General features: G+C 43.3%; 1 protein-coding gene across 3 annotated transcripts in view; it reads left to right on the forward strand.

The window, feature by feature from the left end:
- The window catches only part of ABCD4 (ATP binding cassette subfamily D member 4), a 272,156-nt gene that overhangs the window by 36,316 nt on the left and 212,132 nt on the right, over nucleotides 1–23,708 (forward strand). For all 3 annotated transcript variants that reach the window (XM_029598440.1, XM_029598438.1, XM_029598439.1), the window contains exon 3: nucleotides 9,450–9,568. In XM_029598440.1, coding sequence (XP_029454300.1) covers nucleotides 9,450–9,568 — 119 coding nt within the window. The remainder of the gene's footprint in view (nucleotides 1–9,449; nucleotides 9,569–23,708) is intronic.

Below are 23,708 nucleotides of genomic sequence, written 5' to 3' on the forward strand. Positions count from 1 at the left end.
TGAGGCAGAATTGGACATTGTTGCTATCACAGAGACATGGTTCACAGAATCTCATGAATGGGATACAACAATACCAGGCTACAACTTGTTAAGGAAGGACAGAGAGGATAGAAAAGGGGGAGGTGTGGCTCTTTATGTTAGAAACAACATCCAAGCATCTGAGCTACAAGGAAGTTGGGGTAAGGAAGAAGCTCTATGGGTCGACCTAAAAAAAGATGACGGAGCGTCCATTTATATTGGAGTGGTTTACAGGCCTCCAAACCAAAAGGAAGAGCTGGACAGAGATCTGGTTGAAGACATCCATAAGATAGGTAAGAAGGGAGAAGTGGTAATCGTGGGTGACTTTAATATGCCAGATGTAGACTGGAAAATCCCATCTGCAGAATCTAAAAATAGTAGAGCGATAGTGGATGCCATGCAAGTATCTTTGTTCAAACAAATGGTGTTGGAACCCACAAGAGAAGGAGCTATACTCGACTTAGTGCTCACTAATGGAGATAATGTCTCCGATGTCCAGGTGGGCACCCACCTCAGCACCAGTGATCATCAAACGGTATGGTTTAATATCACTAAAAGAATAGGGAAAAGAACCACAAAGACCCGAGTTTTACAGTTCAAAAACACAGACTTTGAGGAAATGGGGAAGTACCTGGAGGAAGAACTTAAAGGATGGGAGAACGAGAGAGATGTGGATCAATCTAAAAGGAGCAATCACCAAGGCAACTGCTCTATATGTTAGAAATGTAAAGAAAAGCAAAAGAAAATTGAAACCTATCTGGTTCTCAAAGGAGGTGGCTGACAAAATTAAAGCTAAAAGAACAGCATTCAAGAAATATAAAAGATCCCAAAGGGAGGAGCACAAAGAAGAATATTTGTATCAACTGAGGGAGACAAAGAAATTAATCAAGTTGGCAAAGAGTCAAACAGAGAGAGGATTGCCAAGGAGATAAAAAATGGTGACAAAACATTTTTCAGATACATCAGCGAAAAGAGAAAGGTCCAAAGTGGTATAGTGAAATTGAAAGGTGGTAATGATCAATGTGTGGAGAGAGACGAAGAAATGGCAGAAATATTAAACGAATACTTCAGCTCTGTGTTCACTAAAGAAGACCCTGGAGAAGGACCATCTCTACACAACAAGAAACTGGAGGGAAGTGGAATGGATATAAATCCTTTTACAGTAGAAAATGTGTGGGAAGAGCTAAAGAACCTGAAAGTGGACAAAGCCATGGGGCCTGATGGGATTCATCCAAGGATATTGAGGGAGCTCAGAGATGTTCTGGCAGCTCCGCTGTGTGACCTGTTCAATAGATCCCTAGAAACGGGAGTGGTGCCAAGTGATTGGAGAAGAGCGGTGGTGGTCCCGCTTCACAAGAGTGGGAACAGGGAGGAGGCTGGCAACTACAGACCGGTTAGCCTCACTTCGGTGGTGGGAAAAGTAATGGAGTCACTGCTGAAAGAGAGAATAGTGAACTATCTACAGTCCGGAGAATTGATGGACCAGAGGCAACATGGATTCACCAGGGGAAGATCCTGTCAGACAAATCTGATTAACTTTTTTGACTGGGTAACCAAGGAATTGGATCGAGGAAGAGCGCTTGATATCATATACTTGGATTTCAGCAAAGCTTTTGATACGGTTCCACACAGGAGACTGGTGAATAAAACCAGAAGCTTAGGAGTGAGGGCCGAGGTGGTGAACTGGATTGCAAATTGGCTGACAGACAGAAGACAATGTGTGATGGTAAATGGAACCTTCTCTGAAGAGAGAGCGGTTTTAAGTGGTGTACCGCAAGGATCGGTGTTGGGACCGGTCCTGTTCAATATCTTTGTGAGCGACATTGCGGACGGGATAGAAGGTAAGGTTTGTCTTTTTGCGGATGACACGAAGATCAGCAACAGAGTGGACACGCCGGAAGGAGTGGAGAGAATGAGATGGGATCTAAGGAAACTGGAAGAGTGGTCGAAGATATGGCAGCTCAGATTCAATGCCAAGAAGTGCAAAGTCATGCATATGGGGAGTGGAAATCCGAATGAACTGTATTCGATGGGGGGGGAAAAGCTGATGTGCACGGAGCAGGAGAGGGACCTTGGGGTGATAGTGTCTAATGATATGAAGTCTGCGAAACAATGCAACAAGGCGATAGCAAAAGCCAGAAGAATGCTGGGCTGCATAGAGAGAGGAATATCGAGTAAGAAAAGGGAAGTGATTATTCCCTTGTACAGGTCCTTGGTGAGGCCTCACCTGGAGTACTGTGTTCAGTTCTGGAGACCGTATCTACAAAAAGACAAAGACAAGATGGAAGCGGTACAGAGAAGGGCGACCAGGAAGGTGGAGGATCTTCATCGCATGACGTACGAGGAGAGATTGAAGAATCTAAATATGTACACCCTGGAGGAAAGGAGGAGCAGAGGTGATATGATACAGACTTTCAGATACTTGAAAGGTTTTAATGATCCAAAGACAACGACAAACCTGTTCCGTAGGAAAAAAATCAGCAGAACCAGGGGTCACGATTTGAAGCTCCAGGGAGGAAGATTCAGAACCAATGTCAGGAAGTATTTCTTCACGGAGAGGGTGGTGGACGCCTGGAATGCCCTTCCGGAGGATGTGGTGAAGACCAGAACTGTGAAGGACTTCAAAGGGGCGTGGGATAAACACTGTGGATCCATAAAGTCAAGAGGCCGCCAATGAAGAGTGGGTGACTCACCAGAATGACAGCTACTGCCTGGAGACAATACCCTTATTCAATAAACATACACATGCTTACTGTGACTCCAACATCGCTCTAAGCTTCAACAGCAAGAGGAAATGTGGAAAAATGGATTTACACTCACAAAGAGGGGAGTAGCTGGCTTGTTACGGCGGTTACTACCCCAAACCAAATAAGCCTGATACTTCACCTTCAATGCATATACAGCATAGTTCTCTGCTTCAACGACAGGGGAGAAGAAAAAAGGGTTCGCACTCACAAAGCGGGGAGTAGCTGGCTTGTTACGGCGGTTACTACCCCAACCAAATGTGTCTGATACTTCACTTTCGATGCATATCCAGCATGGCTCTCTCCTTCAACGGCATGGGAGAAGACTGATACATCACGCATTTCCAGCATAGCTCCCTGCATTTCCAGCATAGCTCCCTGCTTCAACAGCAGGGGAGAAGAAAAACAACCAATAAGGACTGTATAACATAGTCTGGGTAAAACAAATAAGCATGGGTGTAGCTTGCTTATTGCGGCGGTTACTACCCCTAACTAATCAAGCTAGATATTTCAATGGTGGGGGAGGAAGGTAAATAGAACCAAGAGCTAAGAGAAACAGATAAGTATGAGAGAAAAAATGTGTGAAGCTTGCTGGGCAGACTGGATGGGGCCGTTTGGTCTTCTTCTGCCGTCATTTCTATGTTTCTATGTAAGATGTGTTCAAGCATGGGCGGATAGGCTGATCACCAGAGCCCTGACCTCTACCGAACCTGCACGCACCGGGAGAGACTCAGCAACGCAATTCTGGTCTCTGGGGTAGCCCTCCAGCCACTCGATAGCCCTTTCGGACCTGCTGCTTGGGAACGGCAGATGCGACAAGATGGACAGAGGTCGAGGACAGGCGATGGTACTGGAACTTGGAATAAGACAGGAACTCGGACGAGATGAGAATGCTTGGAACTCGGACGAGATGATGGAACTAGAACAGGAACAAGATGAAGACAATTGGAGACTTAGGCTGGCACTGCCCCTCAGGGTGCCCTACACAGCCCCTTGTGGGCTGATGATGGACCACCCTGACCCGCTGCATGCCCTACACAACCTGAAGAGAATGGTCACACACCACGCAGAGAGCGGGTCATGCGCAGGACTGAGACTCAGGACAAAGGAGGAATCTGGGCAGCGCTCGAAGAAGGATCTAGCCAGAAGAGGACTCCAGTCACAGGTAACAGACGCCGGATCAATATGGATTTACTCCCAGGAAAGTCAGCTGGAGGCGAGATCCGGCAGGCGAAGCAAGGCTTGTACCTGGAGCTAGAAACTAGCAGATAAATCAGGATCAGGACTGGAACATAGGACATCAGGATCAGAACTTGGAACATTAAAAACAAGGGTCTTCCGGAGGCTTGCACTCTGGACATCAGTGTGTCTGGACTTCTAGGACATCTGGACATCAGGAACCTCTGGAGATGAGGACATCAGGGACGTCTGGAACACGAAGCATGGAACATTGGGTACTTCTGGACCAGGGACATCAGGACTAGGAACATCCGAAGACTGGAACATCTTGAAGACAGGACAGATGAGGGCGCAGGAACTGACGAGAGACCAGGACATGGAACGAAGATGAAGGATCAGGAACCACAGATGAAGACAAGGGAATTCTCACGAAGAACGGGGTGCCTTGAAGAAGCGAGGAAGGATCATGGAGGTCTCCTGGATAGAAGAGCTGAAATGGAGAATCCAGGAGCTGACTAGCTCCTTGCAAAGGTGACAACGGACTTACAGAAGGCCCTCTCTATAGGGCAGAAGAGGAGACGCCTCAGGAAGGACTGCCCACCACGAGCCCTTTAAATAGTGAAGAGAGCTGCGGCCGCGCACCTAGGAAGGAAGCAGGACCTTGGAGAAAGGTGTCCATGCTGCGAGGAAGAAGCAGGCCCCGACGTCAGAAGCGCTCTATGTGAGAAGATTGAAGATTGATGGCGGCTCCCTGCCACAAGAAGAGGACCCGGTCAGCGGTGGCCTCCTGGCCGTGAAAGGGATGGCGCTGGTGATGGCCTCCAGGCTGCACAAGGAGTCCTGGTCAGTGGCGGCCTCCAGGCAGCAGCGAGAGTGGCTGGTTCAGGGGTGGCCCACAGGCCGCGAAGAGGGCAGGCGATGTCTGCGACCTCCAGGCCGCATGGAGACCCGGGCAGCGGCGGTGATGGCGGTGTCCTCCATGCCGCTAGGGAATGGACAGTGATGGCAGCAGCGGCCTCCGGGCCCCTCTGCAAGGTGAGAGGCTGCTGTGGGCCTAGTCTGCAAGCAGCATTGCAGCAATGTTGGAAACAGGATGCTGGGCTTGATGGACCCTTGATCTGACCCAGTATGGCTTGTTCTTAAAATGATAAGGGAAATGGAATGGTTGCCCTATGAGGAAAGGCTAAAGAAGTTAGGGCTGTTCAGTTTGGAGAAGAAAAGACTCGGGGGAGGGGAATATGATAGAAGTCTACAAAATCATGAAAGGACTTTAACAAGTTAATGTAAATCGGTTATTTACTCTCTCAGATAATAGAAGGACTGGGGGCACTCCATGAAGTTAGCATGTAGCTCATTTAAAATCGAAGAAAATTATTTTTCACTCAGTGCATAGTTAAGCTTTGGAATTCATTGCCAGAGGATGTGGCTACATCAGTTAGTGTAACTGGGTTTAAAAAAGGTTTGGATACATTTCTAGAGGAAAAATCCATAAACTGCTATTAATTAATAAGCAATAGTAGCTTGAAATTTATTTAATGTTTGGGTACTTGCCAGGTACTTGTGACTTGGATTGGCCACTGTTGGAAACAGGATACTGGGCTTAATGGATATTTGGTCTGACACAGTATGGCAAATCTCATATTCTTATGTTCATTTCCTTAGCCTGTGTTCGGGTTTGGCGAGTGTTTGAGGCTTGGTGTTAGGAATGAGGTGTTCATCCTCTTTCGGTTAAGATCCCTCTCATTTTGGACTTCTTGCAGGATGGGTTGATTAAAGGCTTGACCCTCCTTGAATGTACAGTTGCCTGCTCTTACCTGTTTCCAGGGTCAGGTGAATGGTGGACCCTTCATAGCCCATCTAAATGTGGTCTAGTTGTTGAAAGAGGGGTGAAGCATCTTTGTCCTCCCTTGTGGCTGCCAGTGCCTTTGTGTGGAGCCTTAATCTGGTTCTGGATTTTCTGGCGGGTCTCACCTTTCGACCACTGTGTAGCCTCTCCTTGAGGTTACTTACCTTGAAGACTGTTTTCTTGTGGCAATTTTTTCTGCGCATAGTTTTCAAACTGCAAGCTCTTTCTTGCCAGGAACTGTTCCTGTGAGTGACTCAGGGGCGGTCCAGCTGCGAACTGTTCCGTCTTTTTTGCCAAAAGTTGTTTTGGACTTTCTCGCAAATCAGTCTATTTCCCTGCCAACACTGGACAGAGAGATGTACATGAATATTGTCTGTTGCGGACCTTGAATGTCAAGCGACATCTCTTGAGGTATTTGGAGGGTTCTAGACATCTTAGGAAGGTCTGACTGGCTGTTTGAACTCCACGGTGGGGGTAAACAGGGTGAGCCGGCGTTGCAGGCTACAGTAGCCTTTTGGATTATGGAGGTTATCACAGCCGCGTATGTGAATGCTGGCAGCCGTTACTTAAACAGGTTAGGGCTCGTTTCACTAGGGCTTATGCAGTGTCATGGGTGGAGCTTCGATTGTTGTCTCCTGTCAAAATTTGTTGAGCGGCGACGTGGTCCTCCTTACTCACTTTTTCCAAGTATTACCGTCTGGATGTGCAGGCCCGAGAGGAAGCAGCCTTCTCACGTGCATTGTTGGTCTGACTGCGGGCAGCCTCCTGCCTTCTTCGGGAGTAGCTTGGGTACATCTCACTGGTTGTGGATTAATCTGTCTGAATACTGAGAAATGAGAAATTACTACTTACCTGATAATCTCCTTTTCTCTAGTGAAGACAGGTTAATCCACCTTCCCACTCTTGGCTGCCGGTTTGAGGTTCTATTGTCCTCCTGAGTGGGTGCGTTTCCAGGGGTAGCTGGTGTCAGTTTCATTCTCTAGATTAACGATGTTACACTTTTTCTTTGAGCTCGGTGTTTCCTGTTGGCTGAGTGCTTGAGTGGCTGTCTGTTAATGGTATTAATCAAGCATGGTTAGTTTGTTCACAGTTGGCTTTTGCAGTCAATACTGGTGGGCTGACGTTAGAGCAGGGGTATGTATACCGTGACGTCAGCTTTGCTCCGTCTCCATCTGTAGGTAGAGGTGCATAACCCACTGGTCATGGATTAATCTGTCTTCATTAGAGAAAAGTACCAAGATATTTACAAGAAAACTATTGTTTATACTAAAAATGTATAGGAATAAAGTTGACTACTTTGTATCAGTATTAATAAGCAGAGCTAAGCTGGTGATACATACATGTATGATTATAGAGCTTTGTATAAGAATCAGTTTTTTGGGTTAATTCAAACACAGCACCCTCCCCCTCTGATTGTAACTGTTTCTTCTGCTGGGGAAGCTCAGTCAGAACCAAAGTTTCAAAACGGCACTTCAGCTGCTTTTCTCCATAGCAACCGGATACCTCTGTTCTATGTACTATGTTACATTCTGCAATAGAAACATTTCCATGTAATTTCTCATTATCCCTGTAAATGTGTGGTCAAATTTCATCAGAATTCATTTTTGCCCCTGATCAGCGTGGAACATTGATTCCAAACATTTGATTAATGATCCTAGTTTATTAACTTCAGTTTCAGAATCGGTCTAATGTGTATAATTTCAGGAAGCTAGTACAAACCTCATGCAGTGCTGTTTATATTGTTAGTTTCTTCTTATTCTCCTCTTTTCTGCCCCCTCCTCTTATTTGTGCACTGTTTAGATTTGAAGGTTATTTTTTATTTGTGGAATATTTCCAGCAGTGTTTCTATATTGAAGTATTTTTTGCTTTGTTGAATATTAAAATGCAATAAACATATAGTTAAAAAAATTTTTTTAGAAAATTATTTCCAGCAGGCAGAGCTCTAATGATGAACTTAAAGAATCTTGTTTTTTGAATGTGCTATCTTGTAGATAAATTAATGGAAGTATTCATTTCCTGTCTCTCTTTAAACTGTATTATACATAAAATAATTAACTTTTTTGCTTTTAGAAAGATACAGGCAGTGTAGGGTCATTCCTATCTGTGTGCTCTTTATCTAAGAACATAAGAAAATGCCATACTGGGTCAGACCAGGGTCCATCGAGCCCAGCATCCTGTTTCCAACAGAGGCCAAACCAGGCCACAAGAACCTGGCAAGGACTTCCCAAGCTCTCCTGGGGACACCACAGTCAGTCAGGTTTTCAGGAGATCCACAATGAATATGCATGAGATAAATTTGCATATACAGAGTCTCCATGGTATGCAAATTTATCTCATGCATATTCATTGTGGATATCTTGAAAACTCAATTGGCTGTGGGGTCCCCAGGACAGGTTTGGGAAGCCCTGATCTAGGATATTTCTGCCTTAACTACAACCTCCTTAGTCTATGTTCTAACTTCCTTATTTTGCAAGCATCCTTTGAAGATACCTCTCTCCAAATGATGCACTTCTAAGCGACTGTTGGCTTTCTTTCATATTCTAGATTATTTATTTATTTTATTTATTTATTTCCTATTTTTCTATACCTGCTTTCATGACAGGAATCACATCAAACCGGTTTACATTTAACAGGGTGTGCAATATACAGAGAATTTGAGCAACTATAACAAGTGCATGGTTAACGGAAATGCAGTTACAATAAAACAGGGAAGTACAACTGGGAGAGGAAGTAGAAAGGAAGATAGATTATAATCTTCTCTATCTTCTTTTTAAATGCTAGTGTCAGCAGCCTGGTTAACAGAATAGTTTATCCCTTCCCAGAACGTTACCCAGTTCCTGACAATTCTAAAGTCGTCTTCCCTGTCCATGGTCTCATCCATGCATTGAGACTCCAGAGCTCTGCCTGCCTCTGGGGTTCTGCTGAAAGGATCCGTTGCTGAATACTCCTCTGGCCTGTAGGTGGCACTGTGCTCCTAGCTCTCCCCCAATGGCCATCTTGTTTCCTGCATAGACTTGTATTTATATTGAGGCAGTCTTAGCAGTCCATTGCCAGAGCTTCATCCCACCTTCTAGTCCTCGTACTCTGGCTCTGCTGCTGTTTCCAGAAGACTGCATTAACTTCAGCTTCTTCATTCAGCGCACTTGTTTGTTTTTCTGCCTTTAGCTCCTGGATTTCTGGTTCGTTCCTGCACCTCTCTCCATTTTAGGCCTTTCACTCCTTGTCTGTCAGGGGCTATCCCTGTTTCTCATGCCTTGTCGGCCACCAGTACTGGAGAGCTCAACCCAAAGGGAAGATGGCTGGCCTAGGCAGACGTTCATCTACTATGGGTGGCCTGGATTTGACTTGCTGGGCTTAGGCTGCCCATTTTTGGGGCAGCTCTCAGACTACAACTGTCACATTTCTGAGAATTCAGTCCTGCATCTGTCTGATGAACTCTGGCCTTTAATTCCCCACACAGGACTTGCTTTCAGGATTTCCACAATACATATTTGAGGTATATTTGTATATATCTCTTTAAGATCTAGCTTTCTTTGCATAATTTGACTGTCTTGAAATTCAGACTTCTATGTGGCACTCAAGGACTGGCTGATTCCTAAAAATGACCTGCTGGTGGTATGGTATTTCTGATATTTTCCCATCCTTCCTTTTTGTCTCCTCAGACCTCGGCTGGATCTGCTCTTCCTTCAGCGCTTCCTTCGGATCCAGGCTATTCTGTTTCCATGCTGGTCATCCCAGAATTCCCTGATGTTCCTGACTCTGCTTTGTGTGGCTCTATTGGGTAAGCCAGCTCCAGGGCTAGTGCTCTTCTGTACCTTCCCCTGTCAGCTTTGGACTGTCCTTTCTAAAGCTGATGCTTTCCTGTCCCATTAAATCGGCTTTCAGCCCCAAGCAGATTTTAAGAGGGAAAGTATATGATTTTTAAATTTAAGAGCAGAAGAACATAAGAACTTGCCATACTGGGTCAGACCAAGGGTCCATCAAGCCCAGCATCCTGTTTCCAACAGTGATGAATCCAGGTCACAAGTACCTGGTAGGATCCCAAACATTAAATGGATTTCATGCTGCTAATGCCCAGGGATAACTAGTGTGTTTTCCCAAGACTGGTTAATAAGAGTTTATGGACTTCTCCAAGAACTTGTCCAAACCTTTTTTTAAACTCAGCTACACTAGCTGTCTTTACCACATTCTCTGGCAATGAATTCTAGAGCTTAATTGTGCATTGTGTGAGAGATTTTTCTCCAATTTTATTTTGAGTGTGCTTCTTACTAACTTTATGGAGTGCTCCCTAGTCTTTGTATTTTTTTAAGAGTAAATAACCGATTTATATTTACCTTTTTTTTTTTTTAATTTAAAGTTTGAGCACTGCCAATAATATACAACGTTGAAAACTTGTACATCAGCTAGTACAATACAATGACAACAAACATCTTGTAACATGTATAGTGTGATACATAATAAACTTCTATTGCAAAATATGCATACTCTTTCATTTGTTTTATCTTTCATCCCGCCCCGATGTCTATACATTCCGTAATATAAGTCTACCACAACTTCCAGAGACATTACAGACTAACATTCGAATCTTTCTGTTGCCACAAGACAAAACAATCCCAGGTCTTTCCAAATTTGGGTAATTACTTCCTCTTGACTGCTGTAAGTTTCCCTAAATAATGAATCCGGGTTAGTCTCTGGACTAGCCAGGAAATTGGCGGTACATAGGCTGCCTTCCAAGAATATGCTATTTCACCCCTGGTAGCCAGGACAATTTGGTGAAGAAGTAGCTGTAACTAAGATTTATTTATTTATTTATTTATTTATTTATTTATTTATTTATTTAAATTCTTTTAACATACCGATGCTCAAGACCAGGTCTTATCGTACCGGTTTACAGTAAACTAGGGGTAACCAGTTAACAGAGCAAACAACAACAAAAGTTACATTATAACAGGGAATGTAGAACTAGGCTGTTAGAGAAAAATAGGTTAAACAAATTCTAACTGGAGAGAAGGGCACAAGGAGGAGAGGGTGCTTACAGGATAAGAATTATGTACAAATTTACCTAGTGTATATGAAATTAGGCAAATTATAAGATTCATGGGTATACTTAAGAGAGAGAACCTGGGATGATACATTCTTGACAGCCCTTTCATAACTATCAGAGCCACATCTTTTTGTGAGAGGAAATGAGCGACTTGCAAATAAAAATAATAGGTGGAAGGGTCTAGGTGTTAGGTCTCCATTAAGTCCTGAAAGGTCCTCAGCCCTGACCCCATCCAAAAATGTTCCAGTCTACAACATCCCTTCACTTCCCACTTTCATGCCTCATTATAGAACACCCTGGAGGAAAAGCTTTGTTTAGAAAAATAGATCTGTAGAAATAAGTTCTGTCACCTACTAATTTGGGTTTCCACTTATTCCAGAGGTTTAATGTCCAAGCAACTGTAGGTGGGACTAAGCTGGGCATAACACATTTATTTATTTGTTTGTTTTCATATACCGACATTCAATCTGAGATATCACATCGGTTTACATTCAGGTACTGTAGGTATTTCCTTGTCCCCAGAGGGCTTACAATCTAAGTTTGTACCTGAGGCAATGGAGGGTAAAGTGACTTGCCCAAGGTCACAAGGAGCGACAGCAGGACTCGAATCCTGGTCTCCTGGTTCATAGCCCACTGTTCTAACCACTAGGAACATTGGAGTTTTGTGTCAACTATAATAAGAAGAACTGGGTCGGTGGGGTTGACCATAATATGTGATTGCTCGGTTGTGTGGGGGGGTGTTGAGGGAAAGGGGGGGGGGAAGTGTGTGCTGGTGGGGGAAGGTGCTTATCTTGGTGTGTTGGGTGGTGGGTGAAGGATGGTTGTTGGATATGCTTTTTTGAAGCGCCATGTTTTAAGGTTCTTTTTGAACGATTGGGTGATGGGGTTGAGCCTGAGTTGCGGTGGTAGGCTGTTCCAGATTGTTGGGCCTGCCACTGTTAGGGATCGGTCTCTTGTCAAGGTTAGATGGGCCATTTTTGGTGATGGGGTTGGAATAAGTCCGGTGTTGGTGGAGCAGAGTGTTCTCTGGGTGGATTGAAAGTGTAGGGCAGGGCTTAGCCAGTCACATTTTTTGGTGTAAAGTGCTTTGTGTATGAGTGATAGAACTTTGTATTGAATCCTGTGTGGGATTGGCAGCCAATGCAGGTTTTTGAGAATTGGTGTGATGTGTTCAGATCTTTTGGTGTTTGAGAGTGATCTTGCCGCTGCATTTTGGAGGAGTTGTAGTGGTCTGAGGGAATTTGCTGGGAGGCCCAGGAGTAGTGCATTACAATAGTCGAGTTTGGAGAATAGCAGTTCTTGGAGTACTTTTCTGTAGTCTGAGGCATAGATAGTGGTTTGATTTTTTTGAGTATCTGCAGTTTGAAGCATTATTGAGTTGATATGTTTCTTCATGTTGATTTCGTTGTCGATGAGAACACAGAGATCTCTGGCTGAGGAGGTAATTCTACCGTTAGTGGCAGGTGTTGAGTTGTTGTCTTTGAGAAATGAGATGGTCTTGTTGTTAATGTGAAGTATTTCAGTTTTGTTGTGGTTGAGGGACAGTTGAGATGATAGTTGTGTTACCTTCGGAAGGTGGTTGTCCCAGGTTTTCAGTGTGTTTGTGATAGTTTCTTTTATGGGGAGTAGAATCTGATCATCGTCAGCATATAGGAAGAAGGTTAGATTTAATCCAGTTAGCGTGCATAGGGGGAGGATGTACATGTTGAAGAGGGTGGAGGATAGTGATGAGCCTTGAGTTACACCATGTGTGAGGGGGATTTGTTTGGATTCAGCAGTGTTAAGTCTGACTTTGTATGATCGGTTTGTCAGGTAAGATTTGAACCACATAAGCGTGGTATTTGCTAGGCCGATGTCAATTAGCCTGTTTAATAAGGTTTCATGGTTGACGGTGTCAAAGGCAGCGGAGATATCGAGAAGGATGAGGAGGTAGGATAGGCTGTGGACAAGGCCTCTGAGGATGTGGTCTCTGAGAGATAGGAGGAGCGTTTCGCTGTTTAAGTATTTTCTAAATCCATGTTGGGATTGGGATAGGATATTGTGATTTTCCAGGTGTGCTGAGAGTTGACATTATTCAATAATGCCCTTTCCAGCCCTATCCATCGTTTTGCCGGGCTTCTTCCATGCCAATCTAAAATAAATTTGAGTTGCGCTGCCACATGGTACCAACGCAGGCATGGGACCCCCTGACCCCCTCTCTCCTTGGGTAGAAATAAGACTCGGTGACTCACCATCGGTGGACATCTCTTCCATATAAAAGAGAAGATTTTTCTTTGCCACATAGATAAACAGGCCTCTGGGACCTCAATGGGTAAAGTCTGAAAAAAATAGTTTAGCTTAGGCAAAGCGTTCAGTCTGGTAACATGCCTACTTGGTGCGAAGGTGGCGGACCTCACGCGTCACCTAGATAGGATTTTAGACAGTGCTGGGGAGGAGCTGGCTGTCGTGGTACACGTGGGCACCAACAACATAGGAAAATGTGGGAGGGAGGTCCTGGAAGCCAAATTTAGGCCCTTAGGTAGAAAGCTTAAATCCAGAACCTCCAGGGTAGCATTCTCTGAAATGCTTCCTGTTCCACGCGCAGGTCACCAGAGGCAGGCAGAGCTCCGGAGTCTCAATGTGTGGATGAGACGATGGTGCAAGGAAGAGGGATTCAGTTTAGTTAGGAACTGGGGAACCTTTTGGGGAAGGGGGAGTCTCTTCCGAAGGGATGGGCTCCACCTTAACCAGGGTGGAACCAGACTGCTGGCGCTAACCTTTAAAAAGGAGATAGAGCAGCTTTTAAACTAGAACAAAGGGGAAAGCCCACAGTTGCTCAGCAGCGCATGGTTCGGAGAGAGGTATCTTCAAAGGATACTAATGATGCATTAGAATTAGGGCATCCCAACAGTGAGGTTCCAATAATAAGAAAAGTAGTCCAAGTGCCTGTAACTAAAATCTCACCTGAGCTAAAAAATTCTAACTTATCCCTATCAATTAAAAAGTAGAATGAAAATACAAACAAAAAACAAACTTTGAAATGTTTGTATGCTAATGCCAGAAGTTTAATAAGTAAGATGAGAGAATTAGAATGTATAGCAGTGAATGATGACATAGACTTAATTGGCATCTCAGAGACATGGTGGAAAGAGGATAACCAATGGGACAGTGCTATACCGGGGTACAAATTATATCGCAATGACAGAGAGGAGCACCCGGGAGGTGGTGTGGCACTTTGTCTGGGATGGCATAGAGACCAACAGGATAAACATCCTGCATGAGACTAAATGCAAAATTGAATCTTTATGGGTAGAAATCCCTTGTGTGTCGGGGAAGACTACAGTGATAGGGGTATACTACCATCCACCTGGTCAAGATGGTGAGACGGACAGTGAAATGCTAAGAGAAATTAGGGAAGCTAACCAAATTGGTAGTGCAGTAATAATGGGAGACTTCAATTACCCCAATATTGACTGGGTAAATGTATCATTGGGACATGCTAGAGTGATAACGTTCCTGGATGGAATAAATGATAGCTTTATGGAGCAATTGGTTCAGGAACCGATGAGAGAGGGAGCAATTTTAGATCTAATTCTCAGTGGAGCACAGGATTTGGTGAGAGAGGTAATGTGGTGGGGCCGCTTGGCAATAGTGATCATAATATGATCAAATTTGAATTAATAATTGGAAGAGGAACAGTATGCGAATCCACGGCTCTCGTGCTAAACTTTCAAAAGGGAAACGTTGATAAAATGAGAAAAATTGTTAGAAAAAAACTGAAAGGAGCAGCTACAAATGTAAAAAGTGTGCAAGAGGCGTGGTCATTATTAAAAAAACAAAACAAAACCATTCTAGAAGCACAGTCCAGATGTATTCCACAAATTAAGAAAGGTGGAAAGAAAGCAAAACGATTACAGACATGGTTAAAAAGGGGGTGGTGAAAGAAGCTATTTTAGCCAAAAGATCTTCATTCAAAAATTGGAAGAAGGATCCAACAGAAGAAAATAGGATAATGCATAAATGTTGGCAAGTTAAATGTAAGACAGGCTAAGAGAGAATTTGCAAAGAAGTTGGCCATAGAAGCAAAAACTCACAGGAAAAACTTTTAAAAATATATCCGAAGCAGAAAGCCTGCGAGGGAGTTAGTTGGACGGTTAGATGATCGAGGGTTAAAGGGGCACTTAGAGAAGATAAGGCCATCGTGGAAAGATTAAATGATTTCTTTGCTTCAGTGTTTACTGAAGAGGGTGTTTTGGAGGTACCCGTACTGGAGAAGATTTTCAAGGGTAATGATTCAGATGGACTGAATCAAATCACGGTAAACTTAGAAGATGTGGTAGACCTGATTGACAAACTGAAGAGTAGTAAATCACCTGGACCGGATGGTATACACCCCAGAGTTCTGAAGGAACTAAAAAATGAAATTTCAGACCTATTAGTAAAAATTTGTAACCTATCATTAAAATCATCCATTGTACCTGAAAACTGGAGGATAGCTAATGTAACCCCAATATTTAAAAAGGGCTCCCGGGGCGATCTGGGAAATTACAGACAGGTTAGCCTGACTTCAGTGCCAGGAAAAATAGTGGAAAGTGTTCTAAACATCAAAATCACAGGACATATAGAAAGACATGGTTTAATGGAACAAAGTCAGCATGGCTTTACCCAAGGCAAGTCTTGCCTCACAAATCTGCTTCACTTTTTTGAAGGAGTTAATAAACGTGTTGATAAAGGTGAACCGGTAGATATAGTATACTTGGATTTTCAGAAGGCGTTTGACAAAGTTCGTCATGAGAGGCTTCTAGGAAAAGTAAAAAGTCATGGGATAGGTGGCGATGTCCTTTCGTGGATTGCAAACTGGCTAAAAGACAGGAAACAGAGAGTAGGATTAAATGGACAATTTTCTCAGTGGAAGGGAGTGGGCAGTGGAGTGCCTCAAGGGTCCCAATACAGATCCCTACTTTTCAATATATTTATAAATGATCTGGAAAAAAATACGACGAGTGAGATAATCAAATTTGCAGATGATACAAAATGTTCAGAGAAGTTAAATCACAAGCAGATTGTGATAAATTGCAGGAAGACCTTGCGAGACTGGAAAATTGGGCATCAAAATGGCAGATGAAATTTAATGTGGATAAGTGCAAGGTGATGCATATAGGGAAAAATAACCCATGCTATAATTACACAATGTTAGGTTCCATATTAGGTGCTACCATCCAAGAAAGAGATCTAGGCGTCATAGTGGATAACACATTGAAATCGTCGGTTCAGTGTGCTGCGGCAGTTAAAAAAGCAAACAGAATGTTGGGAATTATTAGAAAGGGAATGGTTAATAGAACGGAAAATGTCATAATGCCTCTGTATCACTCCATGGCGAGACCACACCTTGAATACTGTGTACAATTCTGGTCGCTGCATCTCAAAAAAGATATAATTGCCATGGAGAAGGTACAGAGAAGGGCTACCAAAATAAGGGGAATGGAACAGCTTCCCTATGAGGAAAGATTAAAGATGTTAGGACTTTTCAGCTTGGAGAAGAGACGGCTGAGGGGGGATATGATAGAGGTGTTTAAAATCATGAGAGGTCTAGAATGGGTAGATGTGAATCGGTTATTTACTCTTTCGGATAATAGAAAGACTAGGGGGCACTCCATGACGTTAGCACGGGGCACATTTAAAACTAATCGGAGAAAGTTCTTTTTTACTCAACGCACAATTAAACTCGGGAATTTGTTGCCAGAGGATGTGATTAGTGCAGTTAGTGTAGCTGTGTTTAAAAAAGGATTGGATAAGTTCTTGGAGGAGAAGTCCATTACCTGCTATTAATTAAGTTGACTTAGAGAATAGCCACTGCCATTAGTAATGGTAACATGGAAAGACTTAGTTTTTGGGTACTTGCCAGGTTCTTATGGCCTGGATTGGCCACTGTTGGAAACAGGATAATGGGCTTGATGGACTCTTGGTCTGACCCAGTATGGCGTGTTCTTATTTTTATTTATTATTTTTATTATACCGGCTTTCATGACATGGATCACATCAAACCGGTTTACATTTAACAAAGTGTGCAAGATAAGAGATAACTCAAACAACTGTAACAAGAGCATTGTAAGGAGATTGACAGTTACAATAAAACAGGGAAATAAATAACTGGGACTTGGAGGTGAGAAGAGGGGGATTTAACTTACAGCAACTTATTTACAAAGTTACAAGATTGAGTCCGATTAAATGTGATTTGTATAGTAAATGATAGTGTTAATAATGTGAAGGTGATGGCAGCGAATGACAAAGTTTGTTATTTAAAACCATTTTTAATAGTGTGGTTGAGATGTCGGGTGTAGATCTCAGTTGGAGCTTGGATAGTGTGGTTAAGATGTCTGGTGTAGGTCTCAGTCAGGGATTGGAAAGGCTTTTTTTAAAAGCCAAGTTTTCAGCCTTTTTCTAAATGTTGGAAGGCAGGGTTCTTGTCTCAGGTCCGCTGGGATGGAGTTCCATAATGGTGGACCTGCGGTTGAGAATGCTCTGGCACTGAGAGACTTATGATGAATGGTTTTTGCGTGAGGCACCTGAAGAGATTCTTTGTAGGATTCTCTGATGGGTCTGATGGATGTGTGTTTTTTGAAGGGAAATTGTAAGTTGATCCGGGCTTGTTGGTGAATGACTTTGTAGATGGTGGTGATTGATTTGTATATGATTCTGTAATGGATCAGTAACCAGTGAAGGTCCTTGAGGATTGGGGTGATGTGGTCCATTCTCCTAGAGTTCGTCAGGATTCTGGCAGCTGTATTCTGGACCATTTGTAGAGGTTTGGTGTGGGAAGCTGGTAGACCTAGTAGTAGCGAGTTACAATAATCTAGTTTGGAGAAGATTATTGCTTGAAGAATTGTTCTGAAGTCCTGTGAGTGGAATAAAGGTTTTATTCTTTTTAGGATATGTAGTTTGTGAAAGCAATCTTTGGTGGTTTGGTTGATGAATGATTTTAAGTTGAGACGGTTGTCCATGATGGCTCCTAGGTCTCTTACGTGAGAGGTTTGAAGGAGAGAATGGTGGCTGTGAAAGGGTGTTGTTGTTTTCCGGGGAAATAAGTAGAAATTCCGTTTTCGAGGCATTGAGAATTAGGTTTAGATTGGTGAGGAGGATTCTGTTAGGTAGCTATTCCAGAATTCTAGTGTTTTAGAGATGGATTCTTTTTACCGGGATCACGATCTGGACGTCGTCTGCAAAAAGGAAGTGTTTCAGGTTTAGTTTCGTTAGTAGCAAGCAGAGAGGGAGCAAGTAAACATTGAAGAGCGTGGGTGAGAGGGAGGAGCCCTGTGGCACCCCTTGAGAGGAAGGAAAGTAATGTGATTCTTTGTTATGAATTTTGACTTTGTATCCTCTGTTGTCCAAGAAGGTTTTGAACCAGGTCAGTGCTGTGCCTTTCACTCCTATGTTTGCTAGGTGTTTTATGAGGAGGTGGTGGTTGACTGTATCGAAGGCAGCCGAAAGGTCAAGGAGGATTAATAGGTAAGCGTGACCTTTATCTATGCCGTAGAGTAGGAAGTCCGTGAGGGAGAGAAGAAGTGTTTCGGTGCTTGATTCTTTGCGAAATCCATATTGATTCGGGGAGAGGATCTTGTGATCCTCGATGTAATTTGATAATTGGGTGTTTACTAGTTTTTCCATAACTTTAGCTATAAACGGAAGGTTGGATATGGGGCGGTAATTGTTGGGATCGTTCGCATTTAAGTTGGGTTTTTTTAGGAGTGGTTTGATTGAAGCCGTTTTGAGGTCGTCTGGGTAGATACCCTGGGACAGGGAACAATTTATGATGTCGGCTAGAGATTTCGATATAGTATCCGGGATTAGAAGAAGTAATTTGGACGGGATTTGATCAAACGGGTGTGTTGACGGTTTCATTTTCTTCAGAACCGATTGAATCTCTGAAATGGTGATGGGTTCGAAGACGTTTAGGTGAATGTCTTTGTTTGGGAGAAGATATGTACTATCGGATGTGCCCTTGTTTGGTGACAGTTGTTTGAGGAGGTCGGAGATTTTTTTACTGAAATGAAGAGCCAGTTCATCTGCTTTTGTCTGGGATAATTCGGTTGGAATATCTGGAGTGATAGCTTTAGTGAGACTGGAGACGTAGGTGAAAAGAGCTTTAGAGTCGAAGATGAGGTGGTGGATCTTGCTGGCGTAGTAGTCTCTTTTGGTTTTTAAGGTCATGTTTTTGTATGAGTGGAGAGAACGTTTGTAATCGGATAGTGAGGAAGGAGAGGGGGGCTTTATGCCATTTTCTTTCTTTCTGACGAAGCAGGTGTTTGAGTTTTCGCAGCTCATCGTTAAACCAGGGTTGTCTTTTGGACGCATTTTGTTTAAGCTTTTTTGTTGTCAGAGGACATAGTATGTTGGCTACTGATTCTGTTATTTTGGACCAGGATTGGAGGGCTGTGTTGGGCGTGGTGACGTCAATATGGGAGAGATCCGGGGCTAGGAGCTTGGTGAGGTACTCTGAGGCGCAAGGTTTCCTGTAGATGAATGATGGACTGCGGTCTGCTTGGAGTCCGGTTGTAGTAGTGGAGATTATTGAGTGGTCTGGCCATGGGACTTGATTGCACTCTGGTTGTTTGGTTTGTGAAATGCCGGAGTTAGTAAATAGAAGATCCAGCGTGTGGCCTGCTTTGTGAGTAGGTTTATTGATTTGTTGTTTGAAACACATTGCTGTGAGGAAAGCTTCGCAATTTGTTGAGAGAGGGACTTTGTCTACATGCAAGTTAAAGTCTCCTAAGATTATAACAGGGGTGTCTAAGTTTAAGTGAGAGGCTATGATTTCGAGAATGGGAGAGGCATCAGAATCTAGCAGGCCTGGAGGGGCGTAGACTAGGAGGATTTGCAGATGTTCAGATTTAAACAATCCTATTTCTAGTTTGGTAGCGGAGTGGATTGGGTAGTGTGAGAATCTCAGAGAATTTTTGACAGCTAGGAAGATACCCCCGCCTCTTTTTTTTTTGCCTTGGGATAGAGAAAAAATCGTAGGTCTGTGTTGGTAATTGGTTTATGAGGGCGATGTCCAAAGATTTTAGCCATGTTTCGGTTATAGCGCAAAAGTCTGGGGTTGTATCCTACAGAAGATCGTTGAGTATTATTGTTTTGTTAGTGTGTGATTGAGCGTTAAATAGAATGATGGTGAATAGAGAGAGTCCTAAAAACTGAGTGGTGGGGGAAATCATTATAGGGATGAGGGATTTGTAGGTGCGTAAGCTGTTCAGCATTTTTGCTTTTCAGGCGTAGTGTCTGTGGCGTAGTGTCTGTGGCGTAGTCTCGTAGTCTGTGTAGTCTCAGTCTCTGTGTCGTAGTTTCGTGGTCGGTGTAGTTTCGTGGTCGGTGTAGTTTCGTGGTCGGTGTAGTCTCAGTCTCTGTGGCGTAGTCTCGGGGTCGGTGTAGTCTCGTGGTCGGTGTAGTCTCTGTAGTGTGGTCTCTGTGGAATCGGTCCTTGTAGTCTCTGTGGCGTTGTCCTTGTCTTGAGAAGAGTCTGGGGTTCTGCCGAGGTTGCATGGATTTGAGCGCGATTTCCTGCTTGCGAGGGGTTGACGGTTAGTTCTTATTAATTTGATTAGTGATGGCGTGGAGAGAGAGCTTGAGCTATTTGGCTGCCCGCTGGGGCTGCACGAAGGGGCGGGCCCCTTTGTCGCGCGACGCCGGGAGGAGAGAGGGTTTTTAAATCCCCTTGGCGACGCCCGGCAATGACGTCACCGCTGCGCCGGCTTTGTGGAGGGCTGCAGGGAGGCGAAGGTAAATGGGCCCAGAGAGGCGGAGGGCCGGAGGGAGAAGCCTCGCGGTCGGCGTGGAGCCCGTTGGGGGAAGGGTGAGATCGAGAAGCCTTACCCCGACGGGCTTGCAGCGCCGATCGTGCGGGCCGAGCCACCAGATCCCCCGATGTCCGCCGGCGAAGAGAGAGCTGCCGGGAGGAGTTTATTGCTGTTATTCTGCCTAGCCAGGACAGGTCTAATCTCTCCCATCTTAGCAAGCCTTCTGTGATTTTTGCCAAAGATTATTGTAATTCATAGCAAACAGCTTATTTAAATCTGGGCCAATTTTTACTCCCAAATATTTACTTCAGATTTTTGAATTTTAAAGGGGAATTTTTCTTTCACTCCTTGCACCTCCTCATCAGACATGGAGATATTAAAAAATTCAGATTTCCCGGCGTTTAACTGGTAGCACATTTATTTATGTATTTATTTAAAAATGTTTCTGTACCGCTTTTCCAAACAAGGTTTAGTCAAAACGGTGTACAAAAGATACAAATCATAAAAATAAAATAACATAATTAAAGATTACACAAATCTTGTAATAAAATATACTAAAACAAGTTCATAAGTTAATAAATCTCATCAAATTAAACATAACAAAAACAAGAAGTGCCTTCTTATACATTAAAGCGGTATATGAGAGGCAAACTGAAAAATGGATGGTTATGTGGTGTGTAAAGTGTTAGCATTCTGAACCAGGTGAGTTTTAAAGGATTTCTTGAAGTGAAATGGATTGGAATCTGGCCATGCATTCCAAAGGATGGGACCCACTATTTCCTCCATTAAATGCAGGAGAGAGGAGGCCGGTGAAGCCCCAGTAAATAACACAACGTCAGTGAGCATGGATAATTTGTACTCCTGATCACCCAAATTTATACCCTGGATATCTTTGTTTCGGAAGGTTCGAGGCATAAGGCGAAGGTCAGGGCACTAGGCAGGGTTGCCCGCTTACCAGGAAAGCCTCTGAATATCATCCATTGATTTATGCGGGCACTGGGATTCCTATAAAGCTTTTATATCCAGGTTGAAAAATTACCTCCCAACACCAATTTCTCCAATAATAGAAATAGATAATCCCAGTGGACCATATCAAAAGCCTTCTCTGCATCTACAGTGAGCAAGGCTGATGAAATTTGTGGGTTCTGCGTCTTCCATGTTAGATTGATTACACGCCTGACGTTGTCAGCTGCTAGACGACCCGGCATAAGCCCTGTTTGTTCTGGATGTAGTCAAGCACTGACCACCCCCTTTTAACCTGTTTGCTAAGATTTTTGCTAATATTTTTAGGCCCAAATTAATAAGTGATATTGGCCTGTAAGAACCATATAAGGTCGCATCACGCCCTGGCTTCGGCAAGAGTGTTATGCCCGCTCTATTGGCGTCAGCAGCTATGATACCTGAAGCTAACCGATCATTAAAGGCCTGTGAGAGAGGTCGTGCCACTATGGATTGGAATGTTTTGAAGAATCCTGCTGAGAATCCGTCCAGTCTGGGTACCTTTCCCACTTTCAGTTCTTTGATTACATGGAGGACTTCTGTCTCTGATAATTTTTTATTTAGAGCTTCTTCCTCACTCTGGTTTAACTGGGGAAGATTTTGATCCCTCACTATATCAGATTTACTTATATCTTGTCTGGTGGCATGTAGCTCAGATCAATTCACTGTCAGATAGAATTTCCCCATTTCTACCCTTAATTTTAAGTATCTTTTTTTGCATAGTTTCCGAGCCAGAAGCTTATTGGCCTTATTTCCTCCCTCGAAGAGTTCCTGTTTTATTCTATCCATTTGAAACGCAATATCCTCCATGTCTAACTCCTTTAATTCACCCCTAACCTTTTCCAATTTAATCCCCAACTGGGCATCTATTGCCTTTTATGACTGAGTTCTGATTTGGCTATACTCCCCAGTATTTTTAACTGATGCTCCTCCTTAGCTTTCTTCAAGAACGAAGCTCTCGCTTTTATTTTACGTCGAGCTACTGCTTTAAAGCAGTCCCAAAGCTGAAACCTTCCCATTGTCGTTTTCTATGAAGTAGTCTTCCATTTCCTGAATCAACCTAGAACAATAAGTCTTATCTTCCGAGATGCTTTCATGTAACCTCCAGGTCTGTTGCCCTGAGGGGCCACCTAAACTTGAGAGAGAGATCCAGACAGAGGTGTGATCTGACCAGGTGATCTCATTTATCCAAGAAGAGGACACTTTTTGTTAACTTAGGCCTTATTGATTAGAAAAAAATCGATCCGGGAGTAAATTAGAAAAAAAAGTGTAATTTCTTTTCAAAGGATGAAGCAGCCGCCATGGTTATTCCGGCAAGCATATATAGACGAATAGAGAACAATCTAGTTACTGGCTGGCTCTTATATTTTTAAACCTTTTACTGTTCTTATTCTTTTAAATGGTAGTATTTTATTTTAATTCTGGTTAATTTATATTTTGTAGATGGTAATTTTAGATTTTATAATATTATAATATGTACTTTCATTTCTTCTAATATCGTCTTGTTTTTATTATATTGAATTGTTGTAAACCGTTGAGACGGATCCTCCATACAACGGTTTATAAAACTGTTTAAATAAATAAATGCGTCAACTGAAAGAGCCTTCAAAGCCCCACCCGCACCCCCACTGTTGTCCAGACAAGGATAACTTGTAATGTTAAAGTCTCCTGCAAGTATAAGAAACCCTTCTGTCCATTAACTTCTCAAAAAAGGTCCCCTGCTTGGTATTTGGGCTGTAGATATTAACTAGAGTTTCCCAATTTAAACTTCACTATTAAATATCTGCCTTGCACATCTCGTACCACATTTTGTGAAAAAAGGATCCCCACCCCAGTATACTTAGAAGATTTAGAGGCAGATGCGAAATATTGCACAGGGAAATGAGTAGTCACAGTCCCCCTTTGAGTGTATAATTTGCAATGTTCTTCTGTTTTTCCATCAGGTACTGTTCCTATTCCCCTCTTCTCTCGCCCCTTCTCTCTTCCTAGCTGCACCCCTCCCCCCACCCTGGTTTTTTGTATTTTCCTCCTTCAGTTATATTGTAAACCGGCATGATGTACCCACGACTGTCTGTATATAAAAGCTAATAAATAAATAATCTCTCATG

Source organism: Rhinatrema bivittatum, chromosome 4 (genome assembly GCF_901001135.1).
Source record: "Rhinatrema bivittatum chromosome 4, aRhiBiv1.1, whole genome shotgun sequence".
Classification (NCBI taxonomy): Eukaryota; Metazoa; Chordata; class Amphibia; order Gymnophiona; family Rhinatrematidae; genus Rhinatrema; species Rhinatrema bivittatum.